The 20,000-nt window shown below is 51.3% G+C and overlaps 1 protein-coding gene across 2 annotated transcripts in view; it reads left to right on the top strand.

Annotated features, from left to right (window-relative positions):
- Positions 1-15,653, top strand: part of scn4ab (sodium channel, voltage-gated, type IV, alpha, b) — a 21,204-nt gene extending 5,551 nt beyond the window's left edge. The window contains exons 7-27 of one of the 2 annotated variants that reach the window (XM_062486070.1): positions 1,297-1,388; positions 1,779-2,006; positions 2,329-2,392; positions 2,787-2,928; positions 3,112-3,315; positions 3,446-3,515; positions 3,599-3,837; positions 3,921-4,094; positions 4,228-4,584; positions 6,145-6,519; positions 7,950-8,073; positions 8,378-8,532; positions 8,781-8,954; positions 9,106-9,228; positions 9,382-9,666; positions 9,969-10,022; positions 10,279-10,416; positions 10,601-10,705; positions 12,456-12,726; positions 12,973-13,742; positions 13,970-15,653. In XM_062486070.1, coding sequence (XP_062342054.1) covers positions 1,297-1,388; positions 1,779-2,006; positions 2,329-2,392; positions 2,787-2,928; positions 3,112-3,315; positions 3,446-3,515; positions 3,599-3,837; positions 3,921-4,094; positions 4,228-4,584; positions 6,145-6,519; positions 7,950-8,073; positions 8,378-8,532; positions 8,781-8,954; positions 9,106-9,228; positions 9,382-9,666; positions 9,969-10,022; positions 10,279-10,416; positions 10,601-10,705; positions 12,456-12,726; positions 12,973-13,742; positions 13,970-14,464 — 4,639 coding nt within the window. In that variant the 3' untranslated portion in view covers positions 14,465-15,653. The remainder of the gene's footprint in view (positions 1-1,296; positions 1,389-1,778; positions 2,007-2,328; positions 2,393-2,786; positions 2,929-3,111; positions 3,316-3,445; positions 3,516-3,598; positions 3,838-3,920; positions 4,095-4,227; positions 4,585-6,144; positions 6,520-7,949; positions 8,074-8,377; positions 8,533-8,780; positions 8,955-9,105; positions 9,229-9,381; positions 9,667-9,968; positions 10,023-10,278; positions 10,417-10,600; positions 10,706-12,455; positions 12,727-12,972; positions 13,743-13,969) is intronic. The other variant, XM_062486080.1, reaches the window with a different exon arrangement.
- The last annotated feature ends 4,347 nt before the right edge of the window (positions 15,654-20,000 follow it).

Consider the following 20,000-nt stretch of genomic DNA (forward strand, 5'->3'; position numbering starts at 1 on the left):
CCTCCCCCAGTCCCCCCCCAGCCCAGCAGGCCCCCCGGTGCCTCCCCCAGTGCCCCCCAGCCCAGCAGGCCCCCCGGTGCCTCCCCCAGTCCCCCCCCAGCCCAGCAGGCCCCCCGGTGCCTCCCCCAGTCCCCCCAGCCCAGCAGGTCCCCCGGTGCCTCCCCCAGTCCCCCCAGCCCAGCAGGCCCCCCGGTGCCTCCCCCAGTCCCCCCAGCCCAGCAGGCCCCCCGGTGCCTCCCCCAGTCCCCCCCCAGCCCAGCAGGCCCCCAGGTGCCTCCCCCAGTCCCCCCAAGCCCAGCAGGCCCCCCGGTGCCTCCCCCAGTCCCCCCAGCCCAGCAGGCCCCCCGGTGCCTCCCCCAGTGCCCCCAGCCCAGCAGGCCCCCCGGTGCCTCCCCCAGTCCCCCCAGCCCAGCAGGCCCCCCGGTGCCTCCCCCAGTCCCCCCCCAGCCCAGCAGGCCCCCCGGTGCCTCCCCCAGTCCCCCCAGCCCAGCAGGCCCCCCGGTGCCTCCTCCAGTCCCCCCCAGCCCACATGCAGACAGATAGACATGCAGATATACAGGCTAGCCAACAAGCAAGGAGACAGCCAGTCAAGCTGACAGCAATAAATGTGGACATAAAAAGTTATTTTCTCCCTCCCTCCCTCCCTCCCTCCCCCTCTCTCTCTCTCTCTCTGTCTGTGAGAGGCAGTATTTCTAATCAGACGAGAGGTTGTTTCCGATAAGCCCCAGACCCGTGTAATGTCTATGCTCATTATGGGATGCCTCTTGCTATCTGGGTCCTGTCGGTGCATCAGTGCTGGTACATGACGCCAAGGCTCTAACTAGTTGTCCATATGGTGTGTGTGTGTGTCTGGGGCCCGGCCCAGCCATCAGCACAGCTCACAGATAACGCTGCCATTTGGCCCGACAACTGCACAGTTGGCCTGTTCTAAATATAGCAGCTGTACAACCATATCTTTTACCATAGCAACCCTCTGATCTCCCCTGGAGAGTGACAACTCCACAACCAGTCCCTCTCATCAGTTTCACATGTCAGGGTGCCCAAGCCCGGCCCCCTTGCCGTGGCCTACAAGCCTGAGCCTGGCCCCCTGGGTGTGGCCCCCTGGGCGTGGCCCCCTGGGCGTGGCCCCCTGGGCGTGGCCTCTTAGCTTCTGGTCAGAGGTTCCTCACAGGTCAGGTGGTGTTTGTGCTGCAGGTATGTCACAGGTCAGGTGGTGTTTGTGCCGCAGGTATGTCACAGGTCAGGTGGTGTTTGTGCCGCAGGTATGTCACAGGTCAGGTGGTGTTTGTGCCGCAGGTATGTCACAGAGTTTGTGGACCTGGGGAACGTGTCGGCTCTCAGGACGTTCCGTGTGCTCCGGGCCCTCAAGACCATCACCGTGATTCCTGGTACGTCCCCAACCCACAATGCATCACCTGCCTGTAGTCCTGCTGCATGATGGGTAATGAGGCTCCTACACAGGAAGTATAGACAGGAAGTTGGAGTAGATAAACTGCCAACTGAGTTGACTACCTGTTCAAAGCCAAGTTTTACTGACAAAATGTATGTCAGTGCTAACTGTCTTTGCAACTGTGTTTGTGTGTTCGTGTGTGTGTTTGTAAGTGTCGGTGTGAATGTATATGTGTATGCCTCTTGTGTGTGTATGAGCATCTTTGTGTGTTTCTGTGTGTGTGTTTGTGTGAATATATACCTGCATTTGTCTGTGTGTGTGTCTGTGTGTGTTTGTAACTGTAACATACGTGTGTGTGTGTGTGTTAACGTACATGTGCTATCCCCAGGTCTGAAGACCATCGTGGGAGCCCTGATCCAGTCAGTGAAGAAGCTGGCAGACGTGATGATCCTCACCGTGTTCTGCCTCAGTGTCTTCGCTCTCGTCGGTCTCCAGCTCTTCATGGGGAACCTACGCCAGAAGTGTGTTCTCTGGCCTGCAAACGGGACCACGCAGATCACCTACGACCTCGAGGACAACATCACCTTCAACTATCAGGATTACATCAATAATCACGGTAATATCCACTAGTCACCTCAGGAGGGCGGTACTGTGGAAATAAGCTTGGGAAGTAAGATTTGATTGTTAACGTTTAATATGTCGTTTTAGTGTAATTTACTTCATAATAATCATCATATTGAGTCAAATGTTTATTTGTATTACCTAAAAATCAACCTTATCTAACCTGCCTACAGTCCAATCCCAGCTGTCTGGTTCGATATTAGCATGGGTCTGTACAATACTGTAGTGTGTTCTAGTTGTATACTATGTCATGCTCTGTGTTGATTTGTTAACTTTAACCATCCTTGTCTGGTGGTTCCTGCTCTCGATGTCTCCAGAGAACTACTACTTCCTGCCGGGAGCGCTGGACCCTCTGCTCTGTGGAAACAGCAGTGATGCGGGGTACAGGACCACCACACGCAGTACAGGAGAGATTATAACAAATTAAAATAAATATATGCAAACATCTACAAGTATTACAAAAAACTATTGAAAGGAAAAATTCTGAATTAATTCTTTGTTGTTACCCAAAGGAAACAGTACAAAGCAAGACATATGAACTTCAAAAATCAAAGAAAAAAACTATAACCTCTGCACTTTTTGTAAAGCTCTCTCTTGGAAGTCGCTTCCAAGAGAGAGCGTCTGCTAAATGAATAAATGTAAATGTACCACACAACTGTAAGGCCGATGAGTTTGGCACATTTAGAGATAGTGTAGAGTGATCGAGCAGTCTGAAACAGTTGGACAACGGAACCGTTTAAATTGTTATGTTGTGTGTGTATGTGTGTGTGTACAGGAATTGTCCTGAAGGGTACATCTGTCTGAAAGCAGGGTATAACCCAAACTACGGCTACACCAGCTACGACAGCTTCGGATGGGCCTTCCTGGCTCTCTTCAGACTCATGACTCAGGACTTCTGGGAGAATCTCTTCATGCTGGTAAGACCCTGTTATGTCATGGTTTGACCTGACTACATCTCAGATGCATACACACACACACACACACACATACAGACAACAATAATATTAGAATACCAAGACGATGAGACTATTTAAAGTTGACTTTGTTTGTGTCTGCATATGTGTGTGTACGTGTGTGTGTGTGTGTGTGTGTGTGTGCAGACTCTGCGAGCAGCAGGGAAGACCTACATGGTGTTCTTTGTGGTGATCATCTTCCTGGGCTCCTTCTACCTCATCAACCTGATCCTGGCCGTGGTTGCCATGGCGTACGCGGAGCAGAACGAGGCCACCATGGCCGAGGCCAAGGAGAAGGAGGAGGAGTACGCTCGCATCATGGAGCAGATCCGGATCAGGAAGGAGACAGAGGTCACTTCAACACATCTGATTGGACCAGCTGGTCTGAGATTAATTTCTGATTGGACCAGCTGGTCTGAAAGCGAGTTCTGATTGGAGAGTGATGGACTGACATATCTGTTATGTGTGTGTCTGTGTGTAGCAGTTGGCGGAAGCTCAGGAAAGTCAAGACGGTGGAGATAAACATGTCCATAAACATGATGCCATGGATGGTAAGGTACACACACCCACACATCCATCTCCCCCACCCACTCTCTCTCTACTCCTCACCCACCCACCCTCTCTCTCTCTACAGACTTTGAGCTGGAGCAGCGGCCCTGCCCTCCATGCTGGTACGTGTTTGCAGACATCTTCCTGAAGTGGAACTGCTGCCCTGCCTGGGTCACCATGAAGCACTACATGTTGCTTCTGGTCATGGACCCGTTTGTGGACCTTGGCATCACCATCTGCATTGTCCTCAACACCATGTTCATGGCCATGGAGCACTATCCCATGACCAAGGAGTTTGACGAGATGCTGTCCATTGGCAACCTGGTGAGAGCTGCTCCATCACCTGGCTGTTTGTATCAAGCTATGTTGCTTCTACTCCTCGCCTCTCCTCTCCTCCTCTCCTCCAGGTGTTTACAGGGATCTTCACAGCAGAGATGGTTCTGAAGCTCTTGGCTATGGATCCCTACTACTACTTCCAGGTGGGCTGGAACATCTTCGACAGCATCATCGTCACCATGAGCCTCGTAGAGCTGGGATTGGCCGACGTGGAAGGGCTGTCTGTCCTACGCTCCTTCCGATTGGTTCGTCCTGCCGAACGTACACATACTACTCTGTAAATACACACACACATACACACACAGACATGCACACATATATGTAAATACACACGCTCACACACACACACAGCCCTGACCGTGGCTCTCTGCTCCTTAGATGAGAGTGTTCAAGCTGGCCAAGTCGTGGCCCACCCTCAGCATGCTCATCAAGATCATCGGGAACTCTGTGGGCGCCCTGGGTAACCTGACCCTGGTCCTGGCCATCATCGTCTTTATCTTCGCCGTGGTGGGCATGCAGCTGTTCGGCAAGAACTACAAGGACTGTGTGTGTAAGATCTCGCTGGACTGTGAGCTGCCTCGCTGGCACATGTACGACTTCTTCCATGCCTTCCTGATCATCTTCCGGGTGCTGTGCGGGGAGTGGATCGAGACCATGTGGGAGTGCATGGAGGTAGCCGGCCAGGGCATGTGTATCATCGTGTTCATGATGGTCATGGTCATCGGGAACCTGGTGGTGAGTGGTGGTGCTTCCACAGACGAGGATCTCAGATTGTGTATAAAATGGGAGTCAGATGGCTGAGCGGTGAGGGAGTCGGGCTAGTAATCTGAAGGTTGCCAGTTTGATTCCCAGCTGTGCCAACTGACGTTGTGTCCTTGGGCAAGGCACTTCACCCTACTTGCTTCAGGGGGAATGTCCCTGTACTTACTGTAAGTCGCTCTGGATAAGAGCGTCTGCTAAATGTAAATGTAAAATGTAAGATGGGACTCACACATCGGGACACTCACACTGCACATTGAACACCCCAGACAGTGATCTTAACTCTACCTGGCTTTGCACGCCACTTAACACTCAACTATTTTAGAATTTTTGTGTTTTAGTATGTTGACTGGTTTGTACTGTTTTTTGTCCAACAATAGAATGTTGCTTTCCATCTTGCAGATTCCAGATTATCTAGGATCGAGGTCTGGTATTGTCTAAAGGACTGAAGCTGTTTTTAAACGTTGTTTAATCTGTCCTGTCATGCATGTAATCACAGGGTCAGAAAGAGACATGAATACCTGAGACTTCCATTTCATCACATACACTACAACCAACCTGCCACTTGAAGAACCCTAAGCTACCTAGAAACCACCACTAAACTAGAGCTAAACTATCACTTAACTACCACCAAACTACAGCTAAACTATCACTTAACTACCACCAAACTACAGCTAAACTATCACTTAATTACCACCAAACTACAGCTAAACTATCACGTAACTACCACCAAACTACAGCTAAACTATCACTTAACTACCACTTAACTACCACGCACTAACACATACACACGCAGGAAGTGTTTAGCATGTTTTAAGGGAGTGTATCAGTGTGTCATGAATGAACAGGCCTGCACATTGACATGTGTCCCCAGGGTTAATTATATAAGCTGTATATCTGATAGGACGAGCAGGCCGTTCTCTGTGTGGCACGATAATGTTTCCTGTGTAGTTATTCTAGGCAGGAAGAGGAAACAGCTGCTCAGATGGGGTAACAAAAGCCTATACCACTCTAGGAGCCAAACAAACAAGCTATCTGTGTGTGTGTGTGTGTGTGTGTGTGTGGGTGTAGATGTGTGTTTTGTTTGATTGTCTGACCAGATGCCGGAGGTCAATAAGGCATTGTGTTTGTTTTCACTAAGCCCCAAGTACAACAGCACAATCTATTTATACAATGAGGATTCAGAGCAGCAGACCTGACCTTGGAGTAACGCGGGTCCCCTGGCACAGGTGGCAGAGAGGCACATGCTGTGTGTGTACTTGTGTGTAAGGGAAGGGGATGCCCCAATGCCTTGACTGACCAAGTGTTTCTGAGGTCACACAAGTCATAGAACACCATATTCTATTAGACAGCTTGATTAGGTACCATGGAAGCTTCATACAAGCGTTTGATCTCTCTCTCATCTGTCTTCTCTTTTTCTCTCTTTCCTCCTCTTTCCTCCTCTCCCCTCCTCACCTTTCCTCTCTTCTTACCACCTCACCTCTCCATTTACTCCCCTCTCTTCCCCTCTCCTCTCCCCTCCCCTCCTCTCCTCAGGTGTTAAACCTCTTCCTAGCTCTGCTTCTCAGCTCCTTCAGCGGCTTGGCTTCGTCAGACGAAGACGGGGAGATGAACAACCTCCAGATCGCCGTCGCCAGAATCACCAACGGTATCGATTGGTTGAAAGCCTTCCTCCTCCGCCAGCTTGGTGCCCTGCTGGGGAACAAGGGGCGCTCGCGGGGCGAGGGCGGCGAGGAGGGGGAGGAGGTGAAGAAGGACCAGATGGTGCTGACCCTGGTGACCTCGGATGATTCGGGGAAATTAACCGTGAAAGTGCCGATCGCCACCGGGGAGTCAGACGTGGACAACCTGGATGACGATGATGATGATAGCTCAGAGGGAGACCATGAGGGCACAAGACTGGATATCAAAGTGAGACCACGTTTGTCCAGATGCTTCCTTCCTTTGGCTAGTCTGTCTTGGTTAGATTGATAGATGGGGGCTGTGGATAGGGGGCAGAGAGGCTGGGTCTGGGAGTGAGGCTGGGGCTGAGGGTGAGGCTGGGTCTGGGGCTGTGGATAGGAGACATAGAGGCTGGGGCTGGGAGTGAGGCTGAGGGTGAGGCTGGGGCTGGGGCTGTGGATAGGGGGCAGAGAGGCTGGGTCTGGGAGTGAGGCTGGGGCTGAGGGTGAGGCTGGGGCTGTGGATAGGGGGCAGAGAGGCTGGGTCTGGGAGTGAGGCTGGGGCTGAGGGTGAGGCTGGGGCTGGGGCTGTGGATAGGGGGCAGAGAGGCTGGGTCTGGGAGTGAGGCTGGTGCTGAGGGTGAGGCTGGGGCTGTGGATAGGGGGCAGAGAGGCTGGGGCTGGGAGTGAGGCTGGGGCTGAGGGTGAGGCTGGGGCTGGGGCTGTGGATAGGGGGCAGAGAGGCTGGGTCTGGGAGTGAGGCTGGTGCTGAGGGTGAGGCTGGGGCTGTGGATAGGGGGCAGAGAGGCTGGGGCTGGGAGTGAGGCTGGGGCTGAGGGTGAGGCTGGGTCTGGGGCTGTGGATAGGGGGCAGAGAGGCTGGGTCTGGGAGTGTTGGAGAGGTTGAGTAACCTGGGGTCCTGAGAGAGATCAGGTTGCCTGATTCACATGATGGCTCCTCTTACAGCTAAACCTCAGGCATGTCAACCCCTCCACCCCTCCACTACATGTCTGTGTGTGTGTGTGCATGCATGTGTGTGTGCGTGCATTTGTGTGTGTGCACGCGTGCGTGCTTGTGCGTGTGTGTGTGTGTGTGTGTGCACTGTGTGTTTCAGACTGAGTGTGATTGGTGACTGTCTAAGACAGACTGCAGCTTCAGAGAAACTCAGACATCTACAGGACAGTACATCTACTGTATATACTATAATTAGTACACTTATGCATGTTTGTGTGTGTGTGCGTGCACACGTTTATCAGAATGTGTATGTGTCACATGCACATATATGACACATGAAGACTGATGTTACAATGTGTTAGTGTTGATACCAGCTCTGTTCTGTCAGCCGTCTAAGACAGCTTGCTGTGCAGGAGACTATGCTGTCTGTACTCCAGAACATGCTTCATCTCTGAGAATCTTTAGATAATTTAAGAATTGAAATATACCTCTCCTGTCCTCTCCTCCCCTGTCTTACATTTTACATTTACATTTAGTCATTTAGCAGACGCTCTTATCCAGAGCGACTTACAGTAAGTACAGGGACATTCTCCCCGAGGCAAGTAGGGTGAAGTGCCTTGCCCAAGGACACAACGTCATTTTGCACGGCCGGGAATCGAACCGCCAACCTTCTGATTAATAGGTCGATTCCCTCACCGCTCAGCCACCTGACCCCCTGTCTTCCAGTTGAAGGAGGTGGGGGGTGATGACTCGTCAGCCTGTAGCACGGTGGACAACCCTCCCGAAGAGGAGGAGGAGGAGCTGGAGGAGGAGCCAGACGCCAGCCTGCCCGTGGACTGCTACAGCGAGAGTAAGACTGAGGATCTAGTCTTGGAACAGTCAACATCATCAGCTTTGGTCTTCTTCAACCTTCTCCCTTCTTCCATTCCTCTCTTTTCCATCTTCCACCTCCTTCCTTCCTCCTCCTCTCCTCTCCTCTCCTCTCCTCCCCTCCCCTTTCCTCCCCCCCCCCTCCCCTCCCCTCCTCTTCTCCCCTCCCCTCCTCCCCTCCCCTCCCCTCCTCTCCTCTCCTCTCCTCTCCTCTCCTCCTCCCCTCCTCCTCCCCTCCTCCCCTCCCCTCCCCTCCCCTCCCCGCCTCCTCTCTTCCCTGGCAGACTGCATACGGCGGTGCCCATGTCTGGACCAGGACATCACTACAAGCTTTGGAAAGCGCTGGTGGAACTTCAGGAAAACCTGTTTTACCATTGTGGAGCATAATTACTTTGAGACTTTCATCATCTTCATGATCCTTCTCAGCAGTGGAGCCCTGGTGAGAGATGAACACCCACCATGCTGTGTCTGAAACCAACCACACACAAACTAATCACTGAGGAAAAATAGTAACTGTTTTCAGAAACAACATTACATTTACTCTGACTAAAACCACTGAACTAGCCACAAGGTCTTGCACCACAACAGGTATGCCAACTTTACCTCTCCTCCCCTCTCCTCCCCTCCCTCCCCTCCCCTCCCCTCCTCTCCTCTGCTCTCTTCTCCTCTCCTCTCTCCTCTCCACAGGCATTTGAGGACATCTACATCGAGCAGCGTCGTGTCATTAAGACCATCCTGGAGTATGCTGACCAGATCTTCACCTACGTCTTCATCATTGAGATGATCCTGAAGTGGGTGGCCTACGGCTTCCAGACCTACTTCACCAACGCCTGGTGCTGGCTCGACTTCCTCATTGTGGACGTAAGGAAACAGATGATCGACTACTTCCTGTCGTTTCCCTTACTGGATGTAAACAACTTCATGTCGTTTCCCTTACTGGATGTAAACAACTTCCCGTCGTTGCACTTACTGGATGTAAACAACTTCCTGTTGTTGTCTGACTGTCCCCTAGGTGTCGCTGATCAGCCTGACGGCTAACCTGCTGGGCTACTCTGAGCTGGGGCCCATCAAGTCCCTGAGGACGCTCAGGGCCCTGCGGCCCCTCCGGGCCCTCTCCCGCTTCGAGGGAATGAGGGTGAGCCTGCCCGTCTCATGACCAAAGGTCAAAGGTCATATATTTACCAGCCATATATTGCTGTCATAAATTGACCAGAATGTATGTGTATGTTTGTGCGTCTATGGGTGTGTATGTGTGCGTGCGTGCGTGCGTGCGTGTGTGTGTGTGCAGGTGGTAGTTAACGCGCTGGTAGGGGCCATCCCCTCCATCTTCAACGTGATGCTGGTGTGCCTGATCTTCTGGCTCATCTTTAGCATCATGGGAGTGAACCTGTTTGCTGGGAAGTTCTACTACTGCTTCAACACCACCTCTGAGGAGGCGTTCAGAGCCGACGTGGTCAATAACAAGACTGAGTGTCTGTCTCTGGTGGCAGACAATCACACGGAAGTCAGGTGGATGAACCTTAAGGTCAACTTCGACAGTGTGGGAATGGGGTACCTGTCACTGTTTCAGGTGGTAAGTACTGAAGACACACACACACACACACAGAAACACACACAGAAACACACACAGAAACACACACAGAAACACACACAGAAACACACACAGAAACAGAACATCTACAAATTCACACATACTCCACATGCATATCCCCCCCCTACACACACACACACACACACATTCAACACACTAGACACCCCCATTCAAACTCAATCCCACACACACTCATAGACAGACTCATCCACTTCACCATCCACTCACACTAACATGTGTTTGAACTGGAAGCAGCACTCATGTAAGCGTGTCCGTGTTTTCAGGCCACATTCAAAGGATGGATGGACATCATGTACGGGGCGGTGGACTCACGCAATGTGAGTCACCGTCTCTCAAAACATGCTCGCAACCATAACATTCCCATAATGTTTGTTTTTATAAAAACACCACAACGTGGTGACCAGATGATCTCATGGCATCATTTTGAGGCCATGAGATCATCTGAGTGTTGGTGTTTCATCAGAGTTTCATCTGGTGTTGGTGTTACCTTTAGTAGATGTTTGTTGTCAATGCTGTTGTTTTTTACTGTTGTTTACTGTTGTTGTTGTTGTTGTTGTGATGTGTTCCGTCCAGGTGGAGGACCAGCCGGTGTACGAGGACAACCTCTACATGTACGTCTACTTTGTGATCTTCATCATCTTCGGCTCCTTCTTCACCCTCAACCTCTTCATCGGCGTCATCATCGACAACTTCAACCAGCAGAAAGCCAAGATAAGTCGACTCCCTGGAAGATCTTAATATATCAACATCCCCTGAAACACACTGACGCATCGGGCTTTACTGACTTTACTGAAAATGACAACCTTCCTTGATATCCCGTTAATAATGCACTTTTTAGGGTGTGAATATGTAAAGCGGATTGGGCGTGATGCTAACCGAGTGTGTGTTTCTATACTTTGGAGGGAAAGACATCTTCATGACGGAGGAGCAGAAGAAGTACTACAACGCCATGAAGAAGCTGGGCTCAAAGAAGCCCCAGAAGCCCATCCCCCGACCCCTGGTAGGCTGCCCCCTCTCCCCTGGTAGGCTGCCCCCTGGTAGGCTGCCCCCTCTCCCCTGGTAGGCTTCCCCCTCTCCCCTGGTAGGCTGCCCCCTCACCCCTGATAGGCTGTCCCCTCACCCCTGGTAGGCTGCCCCCTCTCCCCTTGTAGGCTGCCCCCTGGTAGGCTGCCCCCTCTCCCCTGGTAGGCTGCCCCCTCTCCCCTGGTAGGCTGCCCCCTGGTAGGCTGCCCCCTCTCCCCTGGTAGGCTGCCTCCTCTCCCCTGGTAGGCTGCCCCCTGGTAGGCTGCCCCCTCTCCCCTTGTAGGCTGCCTCCTCTCCCCTGGTAGGCTGCCCCCTGGTAGGCTGCCCCCTCTCCCCTGGTAGGCTGCCCCCTCTCCCCTGGTAGGCTGCCCCCTCTCCCCTTGTAGGCTGCCTCCTCTCCCCTGGTAGGCTGCCCCCTGGTAGGCTGCCCCCTCTCCCCTGGTAGGCTGTCCCCTCTCCCCTGGTAGGCTGCCCCCTGGTAGGCTGCCCCCTGGTGCCCCCTCTCCCCTTGTAGGCTGCCCCCTCTCCCCTGGTAGGCTGCCCCCTCTCCCCTGGTAGGCTGCCCCCTGGTAGGCTGCCCCCTGGTAGGCTGTCCCCTCCCCCCTGGTAGGCTGCCCCCTGGTGCCCCCTCTCCCCTTGTAGGCTGCCCCCTCTCCCCTTGTAGGCTGCCTCCTCTCCCCTGGTAGGCTGTCCCCTCTCCCCTGGTAGGCTGCCCCCTGGTAGGCTGCCCCCTGGTGCCCCCTCTCCCCTGGTAGGCTGCCCCCTCTCCCCTGGTAGGCTGCCCCCTGGTAGGCTGCCCCCTGGTAGGCTGTCCCCTCTCCCCTGGTAGGCTTCCCCCTGGTAGGCTGCCCCCTGGTGCCCCCTCTCCCCTTGTAGGCTGCCCCCTCTCCCCTGGTAGGCTGCCCCCTGGTAGGCTGCCCCCTGGTGCCCCCTCTCCCCTTGTAGGCTGCCCCCTCTCCCCTTGTAGGCTGCCTCCTCTCCCCTGGTAGGCTGCCCCCTGGTAGGCTGCCCCCTGGTGCCCCCTCTCCCCTTGTAGGCTGCCCCCTCTCCCCTTGTAGGCTGCCCCCTCTCCCCTGGTAGGCTGCCCCCTGGTAGGCTGCCCCCTGGTGCCCCCTCTCCCCTTGTAGGCTGCCCCCTCTCCCCTTGTAGGCTGCCTCCTCTCCCCTGGTAGGCTGCCCCCTGGTAGGCTGCCCCCTGGTGCCCCCTCTCCCCTTGTAGGCTGCCCCCTCTCCCCTTGTAGGCTGCCCCCTCTCCCCTGGTAGGCTGCCCCCTGGTAGGCTGCCCCCTGGTGCCCCCTCTCCCCTTGTAGGCTGCCCCCTCTCCCCTTGTAGGCTGCCTCCTCTCCCCTGGTAGGCTGCCCCCTGGTAGGCTGCCCCCTGGTGCCCCCTCTCCCCTTGTAGGCTGCCCCCTCTCCCCTGGTAGGCTGCCCCCTCTCCCCTGGTAGGCTTCCCCCTCTCCCCTGGTAGACTGCCCCCTCACCCCTGCTCTCTAGTACCACCCGGTGTACTAGTCTAAGCCAGTATTTGGGTGATTGAGCTTTTGCCATAGAGATGAGCATGATTGAAATGACAGGTAAACTGAACTGTCAATTCAAACATCTATCTAAACCCCCGATCTGCATCTGACCCTGTTACCGTAGCGATAATGTTATATGATGAATGTAAAGTCATGTTGAGATTTGCTGCGTGACTCTGGTTCTTCCCCTTGGTTCTGTCTCTCGTTCCTAGAACTGTTTCCAAGGCCTGGTGTTTGACCTGGTGAACAAGCAGTTCTTCGACATCTTCATCATGGTTCTGATCTGCCTCAACATGGTGACCATGATGGTGGAAACGGATGATCAGAGCGAAGAGAAAGAGGAGATCCTGTTCCTGATCAACCTGGTGTTCATCATCGTCTTCACCACAGAGTGCATGTTGAAGATAATAGCGCTGAGGCACCACTACTTCTCTATCGGATGGAACATCTTTGACTTTGTGGTGGTCATCCTCTCCATTACGGGTGAGTACGCACCCAGACTAGGAGACAGAGAAAACAGAATTGCGTGGTAATATTTATTGTATTCCAGTACAATGAGAAGCAGTTTTAAAGTGTCTTAAAAAAGAAAATCTAAATCGTATATTAGTTTCCTCCTCGCTTCTGGTTCAACTTTGTTTTCACTCCACTCCCCTCTCTCTCTACCCCTCCTCCCCTCACCCCCTCCTCCCCTCCTCCCCTCTCTCTCTATCCCTCCTCCCCTCACCCCAGGGATCATGTTGGCTGACCTCATCGAAAAGTACTTTGTCTCTCCCACTCTGTTCCGTGTCATCCGACTGGCCAGGATCGGCCGCGTCCTCCGCCTCATCCGCGGCGCCAAAGGCATCCGCACCCTCCTCTTCGCCCTGATGATGTCACTTCCCGCGCTCTTCAACATCGGTCTGCTCCTCTTCCTGATCATGTTCATCTTCTCCATCTTCGGCATGTCCAACTTCGCCTACGTCAAGAAAGAGGGGGGCATCGACGACATGTTCAACTTCGAGACGTTCGGCAACAGCATCATCTGCCTGTTCATGATCACCACGTCTGCCGGCTGGGATGGCCTCCTGTCACCCATCATGAACAGCCGTCCACCCGACTGTGACCCCGACGTGGAGAACCCTGGCACGGACGTGCGGGGGAATTGCGGCAGCCCCGGTGTGGGCATCGTGTTCTTCTGCAGTTACATCATCATGTCCTTCCTGGTGGTGGTCAACATGTACATCGCCATCATCCTGGAGAACTTCAACGTGGCCACGGAGGAGAGCGGTGATCCGCTGTGCGAGGACGACTTCGAGATGTTCTACGAGACCTGGGAGAAGTTCGACCCCAAGGCCACGCAGTTCATCAACTACAGTGAGCTGTCGACCTTCTGCGACACGCTGCTGGATCCGCTCAGGATCCCCAAACCCAACACCGTCAAACTGATCACCATGAACCTGCCCCTGGTGCCCGGCGACAAGATCCACTGTCTGGATATACTGCTGGCTCTGACCGCTGAGGTGAGAGGGGGGCGGGGTATTTGAATGTAAAACATTCTTAATTTTAACTGTTTCCTGTCATCTTTAACTGTTGAAGAATTTGGGAGATATTATATCATATTGTATATAATTAATTAATATTTTTTTTTTACCGTGATTCTATGTTAGACAGTTCTGTTACAGTGTGAGCTGTGAGCAAAATGTGCCTGTTGTGTCCATGCATTCATATAATCTAGTGTTGTTTCTAGGTGCTGGGTGACTCAGGAGAGATGGACGGCCTGAAGGCCAGCATGGAGGAGAAGTTCATGGCCAATAACCCGTCCAAGGTGTCCTACGAGCCAATCAGCAGCACCCTGAAGAGGAAGCAGGAAGAGGTGGCAGCGTCGGTCATCCAGCGGGCCTATAGGAAGCACCTCCTCGTGCGCACCCTCAAACACGCCTCCTACAAGTTCCGAGTGAAGCAGGAGCTGACCCAGGCAGACGAGGAACCCCCGGAGACGGAGGGGCTGATCTTCAACAGGATCAGCCAGCTCTACGGCAGCCAGGAGGGGAGGCTGGGCCTGGGGGAGCCCTCAGGGAGGAAGGCTGGGGCTACAGGGGTGAATGTGGCCTCCAGGAAGACAGGGGGCGCTGGTGAGCTCCGTCCCCGTGTGAAGATGCAGAGCGAGGTGCTGCTCCACTCAGCCCCCTTCCTCATCCCCGACTCGGTACGCAGTGAGGACCTTAAGGAGTCAATCGTCTAAGAGCTAACACGCTAACAACATACTAACAACAAGCTAACACCCCAGACAGCTGGTCTCCCTTAAGGAAGGAAGCTGTCCATGGTTTCTGGCAGGACTTCCTGACCATGTTAAGGTCACTAGGGTTTGACCCTGTGTTCAACTCAACATGACTGAGCCCATATGCTGTCTCAGAGACTCCAGACAGGAAGCTACTAATGTAGCAGTCAATCAAATTGATGTTTTCGATGCCCTACAAGGATTGTCGCTGCCAAGGCCAACCAAAGAGCACTCTGGGTAAGACCGTAGAGCTCAGATGGAATGGTGCTCCATGGGGCGTGGTTCTCTGGTCGTGGTTGGAGATTTAGACCTGTGGTTCTGATAATGTTGACTATCAGAGGTGACATTTCTCCCCGCAGTGCTGATATGGCATCTTTCTAAAGTTTTTTTTTTTTATCCACGTTTTTTTTTTAAATCTTTTAGAAGGAGCCATTTCTGATTATTTTTTTCATGCTGTCAAAAGTATCAAGTTACATCAGATGAACATAATTCACAACAGTTTTACCTAGAGAAAATGCAAGTTTGTTTAAACTTGTTGCTTTTCTTAGCAATGGAGTTCTACAGTACATTAGATAATTGTTGCAACCGGAGTTTGGTAACAGAAGTTGTCTTCCATAAGTAGAATCTTTTATTATTTTTTTATGAAAACTGATTTATTGAAATGTTTCTTGGTTTCTTAATTAATTGTATTTTTTTTTTTTTTTTAAGTATAACATTTTATTTAGAATCTCTTACAATTTATTTACAAGTAAAATTATGATTGATTTCCTAATTGCATTTTAGGCAGTGATTTATTGTTTTGCTATTTGATCTCAGTGCCTTAAGATGAGTCAAATTCTGTGAAATCCAAATTGATATTGCACTCCTCATTACTGTAGTCATTTTTTTGTAGAAACAGTCGTAGATAAATCAAACATCTACATTTGGAATTTGGATACTTAAGCTATTTCAGCTAACACCTTTGAGTGCCTTAGTGTGTTCTCTAAGAACACATAATTGTTTATAAGACATAAAATACCAGTATATGATGTGCTGCTTTCATGTCATTTGTATCTACGTACTAACAATCTGCAATGTAATTTCATTTTTTCTTTTTGGTTGGGTATTGTAGATTTTTTTTCTTGCTGCAATTAAAAGGCACGTCTGTCCTGTGCAGTGTTGTAGTGAATCTTAGCAGCTTCTAACCTCCATGTCTGTACAAACTAGATAAGCCCACTCCTCTCTGCCTCTGCCACCAGTAGATTAAATACATGCTCCAAGTCTTAACGTGATCCTGTCTTAGTAGCGATAGTGTTATTTTGGACGGATACCCCACACCTGAGGTCAAGGCCCTCCTGACGGCAAGTGAGGTCATGTTGATGTGTCACTATCATGTCCATGACGTGCTCATCTACACATACAACCTCACGTATATGTACCAAACATTCATAAAAACACAACTCAAAGGAATTCAACATTTATGATGATCTATCTAGAAAATCAGACACACTTTTGCAACTAGGGTAGGAGTGGGGGGGAGCAGAATTTTATCTCTAGAATACCTCGCCTCCTCAGACACCAGCATCACCTCCTCAGACACTAGCCTCGCCTCCTCAGATACCAGCCTCGCCTCCTCTACCAGCCTCACCTCCTCAGACACCAGCCTCACCTCCTCAAACACCAGCTTCACCTCCTCAGACACCAGCCTCACCTCCTCAGACACCAGCCTCACCTCCTCAAACACCAGCTTCACCTCCTCAGACACCAGCCTCACCTCCTCAGACACCAGCCTCACCTCCTCAGACACCAGCCTCACCTCCTCAGACACCAGCTTCACCTCCTCAGACACCAGCCTCACCTCCTCAGACACCAGCCTCACCTCCTCAGACACCAGCCTCACCTCCTCAGACACCAGCCTCACCTCCTCAGACACCAGCCTCACCTCCTCAGACACCAGCCTCACCTCCTCGGACACCAGCCCTCTACTCTTAACATCTGTACATGTAAACAACTGTTCAAAGTTTTACTAAATCATGTTGCAGTGCCTGTGGACAAAAACTTTGAACAGTTGCTTAAACACACAGATGTTTAAAGTAGAGGGCTGGGGGCCTGAGGGAGTGAAGTATACTAGTAATACTGTCTCCTAGTAATACTGTCTCGTAGTAATACTGTCTCCTAGTGTCACAGCATGCAGAGCCTCTCATCAGGTGTAATGAAGACATTGGTGTGAGCTCAACGTATTGACATCTTGTTTATCTAAAGTGTGTGTGAGTTTTTTTTATCGCAAATGATTTGGAAAACCTTTCAACATTGCAACATCCGGGATCCCAAGGTATTGCTTGCCTCAGATCAGACCTCTCTCCTCAGACCCCAAGCAGTGATTGTATGACTGATCTGCATGTATGACTGCCTGCAGCTACACCTGGATGAGAGGGAGAGAGGTCTGCAGTTGGAACCTTTTCGGAGAAGTGAGATGGTTCGATTGCATTCAGGCTCGATTGCCTTACTTATCCTTGGTATCTCGAATGTTGCAATCAGATTTTTTGTTGGCTCAAAGTTTTTGGGTTATAATTTTTTTAATCTGAATTTCACCATTCGAATTTGAGCAACCTGATTTTTGTTCTATTTAAATTTCTGAAGCTTTAATTTTTTGTATAAACATTTTGGGATCTGAATTTTACTGTTCGAATTTGAGCAACGTGAATTAATGAACCTTGAATTTTTGGATCATATTTTTTTTTCACATTGAAAAAAAATCATATTAAATTTTTTAAGAGGTGAATTCAAAGCAAACACATTTAGTGGTGTTAAAAGGTCAATATTAAGTATTCAATGCCTTTGAAAATTAAAAACATGGTGTCACTGATTTGCTTCCATAGTTCTAGAACCAGGAAATTAGGAGATCATACTGCATACTTCACATGCCCTCTGCTGGACACCTCACCTGTACCCAGTGTGACCTTCCCTCCCACTCACTAATTTACATTTAGTCATTTAGCAGACGCTCTTATCCAGAGCGACTTACAGTAAGTACAGGGACATTCCCCCAAGGCAAGTAGGGTGAAGTGCCTTGCCCAAGGACACAACGTCATTTGGTTGGCATAGCCAGGAATCGAACTAGCAACCTTCTGATTACTAGCCCGATTCCCTAACCACTCAACCATCTGACTCTAATTCCAATGTCTTTACTACCTGTGCGACTTGTGTGTCTGTGTACGTGTGGTGGGGAGGGGTGTGTGCATATATATATTCTGAAGCCTATATTTTGTGTGTGTGGGAGGAAGGGGGTTGTGTGCATCTGTGTGTGTGCATCTGTGTGTGTGTGTTTATATATGTATTGATATTCCGAGGCCTATATTGTGTGTGTTTGTTCAGACAGCAGGTATTCCAGCCATGCACGATGCTGGTGCCAGGTTGTAAATACTCATCCAGCTCTTTATCACTCACCGCTCTCCAAGATTATTAGAGAGTTTTCACTGTAGCTGGACCTTTCACACACACATACACACGTATTCATGCACACATATACATAAACACACCTACTTACATACAGTACATGTCAAACGACAGTAAAAAATGTGAGGAGAAGGGGGGGGAAGAGAATGACATGGGAGGCGTAGGGCTGAGGGGTTGAGGGGGTTGGTGGGGTGAGATGGGAGACGGTGAGAGCAGCAGATGGGGAGGGGGGGGGTGAGAGGGGGAGATGATGGAGGGGGTGTTGACTGGGAAGGGGCCAGAGTTGAGGGGTTTGGTGGGGGCAATAGCAGGTGTCCCTCCCCCTCCCCCTACTCTGCTGGTATTCAGGGTCAGAGGTCAAATGACCCCTGGAGGTCACAGATGTTAATCGTCCAGTGCAGGTGTCTCTCTCCCTGTCTCCCTCTCTGTCTCTCTGTCTCTCTCCCTGTCTCCCTCTCTGTCTCTCTGTCTCTCTCCCTGTCTCCCTCTCTGTCTCTCTGTCTCTCTCCCTTTCTCCCTCTCTGTCTCTCTGTCTCTCTCCCTGTCTCCCTCTCTGTCTCTCTGTCTCTCTCCCTGTCTCCCTCTCTGTCTCTCTGTCTCTCTCCCTGTCTCCCTCTCTGTCTCTCTGTCTCTCTCCCTGTCTCCCTCTCTGTCTCTCTGTCTCTCTCCCTGTCTCCCTCTCTGTCTCTCTCCCTTTCTCTCCCTGTCTCCCTCTCTGTCTCTCTGTCTCTCTCCCTGTCTCCCTCTCTGTCTCTCTGTCTCTCTCCCTGTCTCCCTCTCTGTCTCTCTGTCTCTCTCCCTGTCTCCCTCTCTGTCTCTCTGTCTCTCTCCCTGTCTCCCTCTCTGTCTCTCTGTCTCTCTCCCTTTCTCCCTCTCTGTCTCTCTGTCTCTCTCCCTGTCTCCCTCTCTGTCTCTCTGTCTCTCTCCCTGTCTCCCTCTCTGTCTCTCTGTCTCTCTCCCTGTCTCCCTCTCTGTCTCTCTCCCTTTCTCTCCCTGTCTCCCTCTCTGTCTCTCTCCCTTTCTCTCCCTGTCTCCCTCTCTGTCTCTCTCCCTGTCTCCCTCTCTGTCTCTCTGTCTCTCTCCCTGTCTCCCTCTCTGTCTCTCTGTCTCTCTCCCTGTCTCTCTCTCTCTCTGGCCCTCCCAACACAGCTGCTGTCTGTCTCTACACATCTACAGGATCAGTCCCATGCTATGGTACTGCAACAGGATTTGGGGAAAACTTTGAACTGTAGCTTAAACACACAGATGTTTAGAGTAGAGGGCTGGGGGCCTGAGGGAGTGAAATATACTAGTAATACTGTCTCATGGTAATACTGTCTCCTAGTAATACTGTCTCATAGTAATACTGTCTCATGGTAATACTGTCCCATGGTAATACTGTCTCCTATTAATACTGTTTCATAGTAATACTGTCTCATGGTAATACTGTCTCCTAGTAATACTGTTTCATAGTAATACTGTCCCATGGTAATACTGTCTCCTAGTAATACTGTCTCCTAGTAATACTGTCTCCTAGTAATACTGTCTTCTAGTGTCACAGCATGTAGAGCCTCTCATCATTCGTCCTAAAGAGATATGAAACAAACACACTTAGACCGGATCACAGATCAGAGAGCAGGTTGTTGACAGCGGTAACCAACAACCTATATCATTTCTCTCTTTCTCTCTCTCTCTCTCTCTCTTCTCTCTCTCTCTCTCTCTCTCTCTCTCTCTCTCTCTCTCTCTCTCTCTCTCTCTCTCTCTCTCTCTCTCTCTCTCTCTCTCTCTCTCTCTCTCTCTCTCTCTCTCTCTCTCTCTCTCTCTCTCTCTCTCTCTCTCTCTCTCTCTCTCTCTCTCTCTCTCTCTCTCTGTCTCTCTCCCCCCCAGTCTCTCTCTCTCTACTTCAGCCTAAACGGTCCAGTTATTCCTATCCTCTGTAGTTTGAGCGGAAGCTTCAGGGTCTGAAGTTCACAGTCCAGACACCTGATAGGGTTCTGAAATAGTTATTGGAGCCACATCTGAGAAGAGCACGTCACTGTACATTAACTTAGCACTTCCAGGAGCCACTGGGGAGATGGGGGAGAGG

This window comes from Osmerus eperlanus, chromosome 2, assembly GCF_963692335.1.
Source record: "Osmerus eperlanus chromosome 2, fOsmEpe2.1, whole genome shotgun sequence".
Classification (NCBI taxonomy): Eukaryota; Metazoa; Chordata; class Actinopteri; order Osmeriformes; family Osmeridae; genus Osmerus; species Osmerus eperlanus.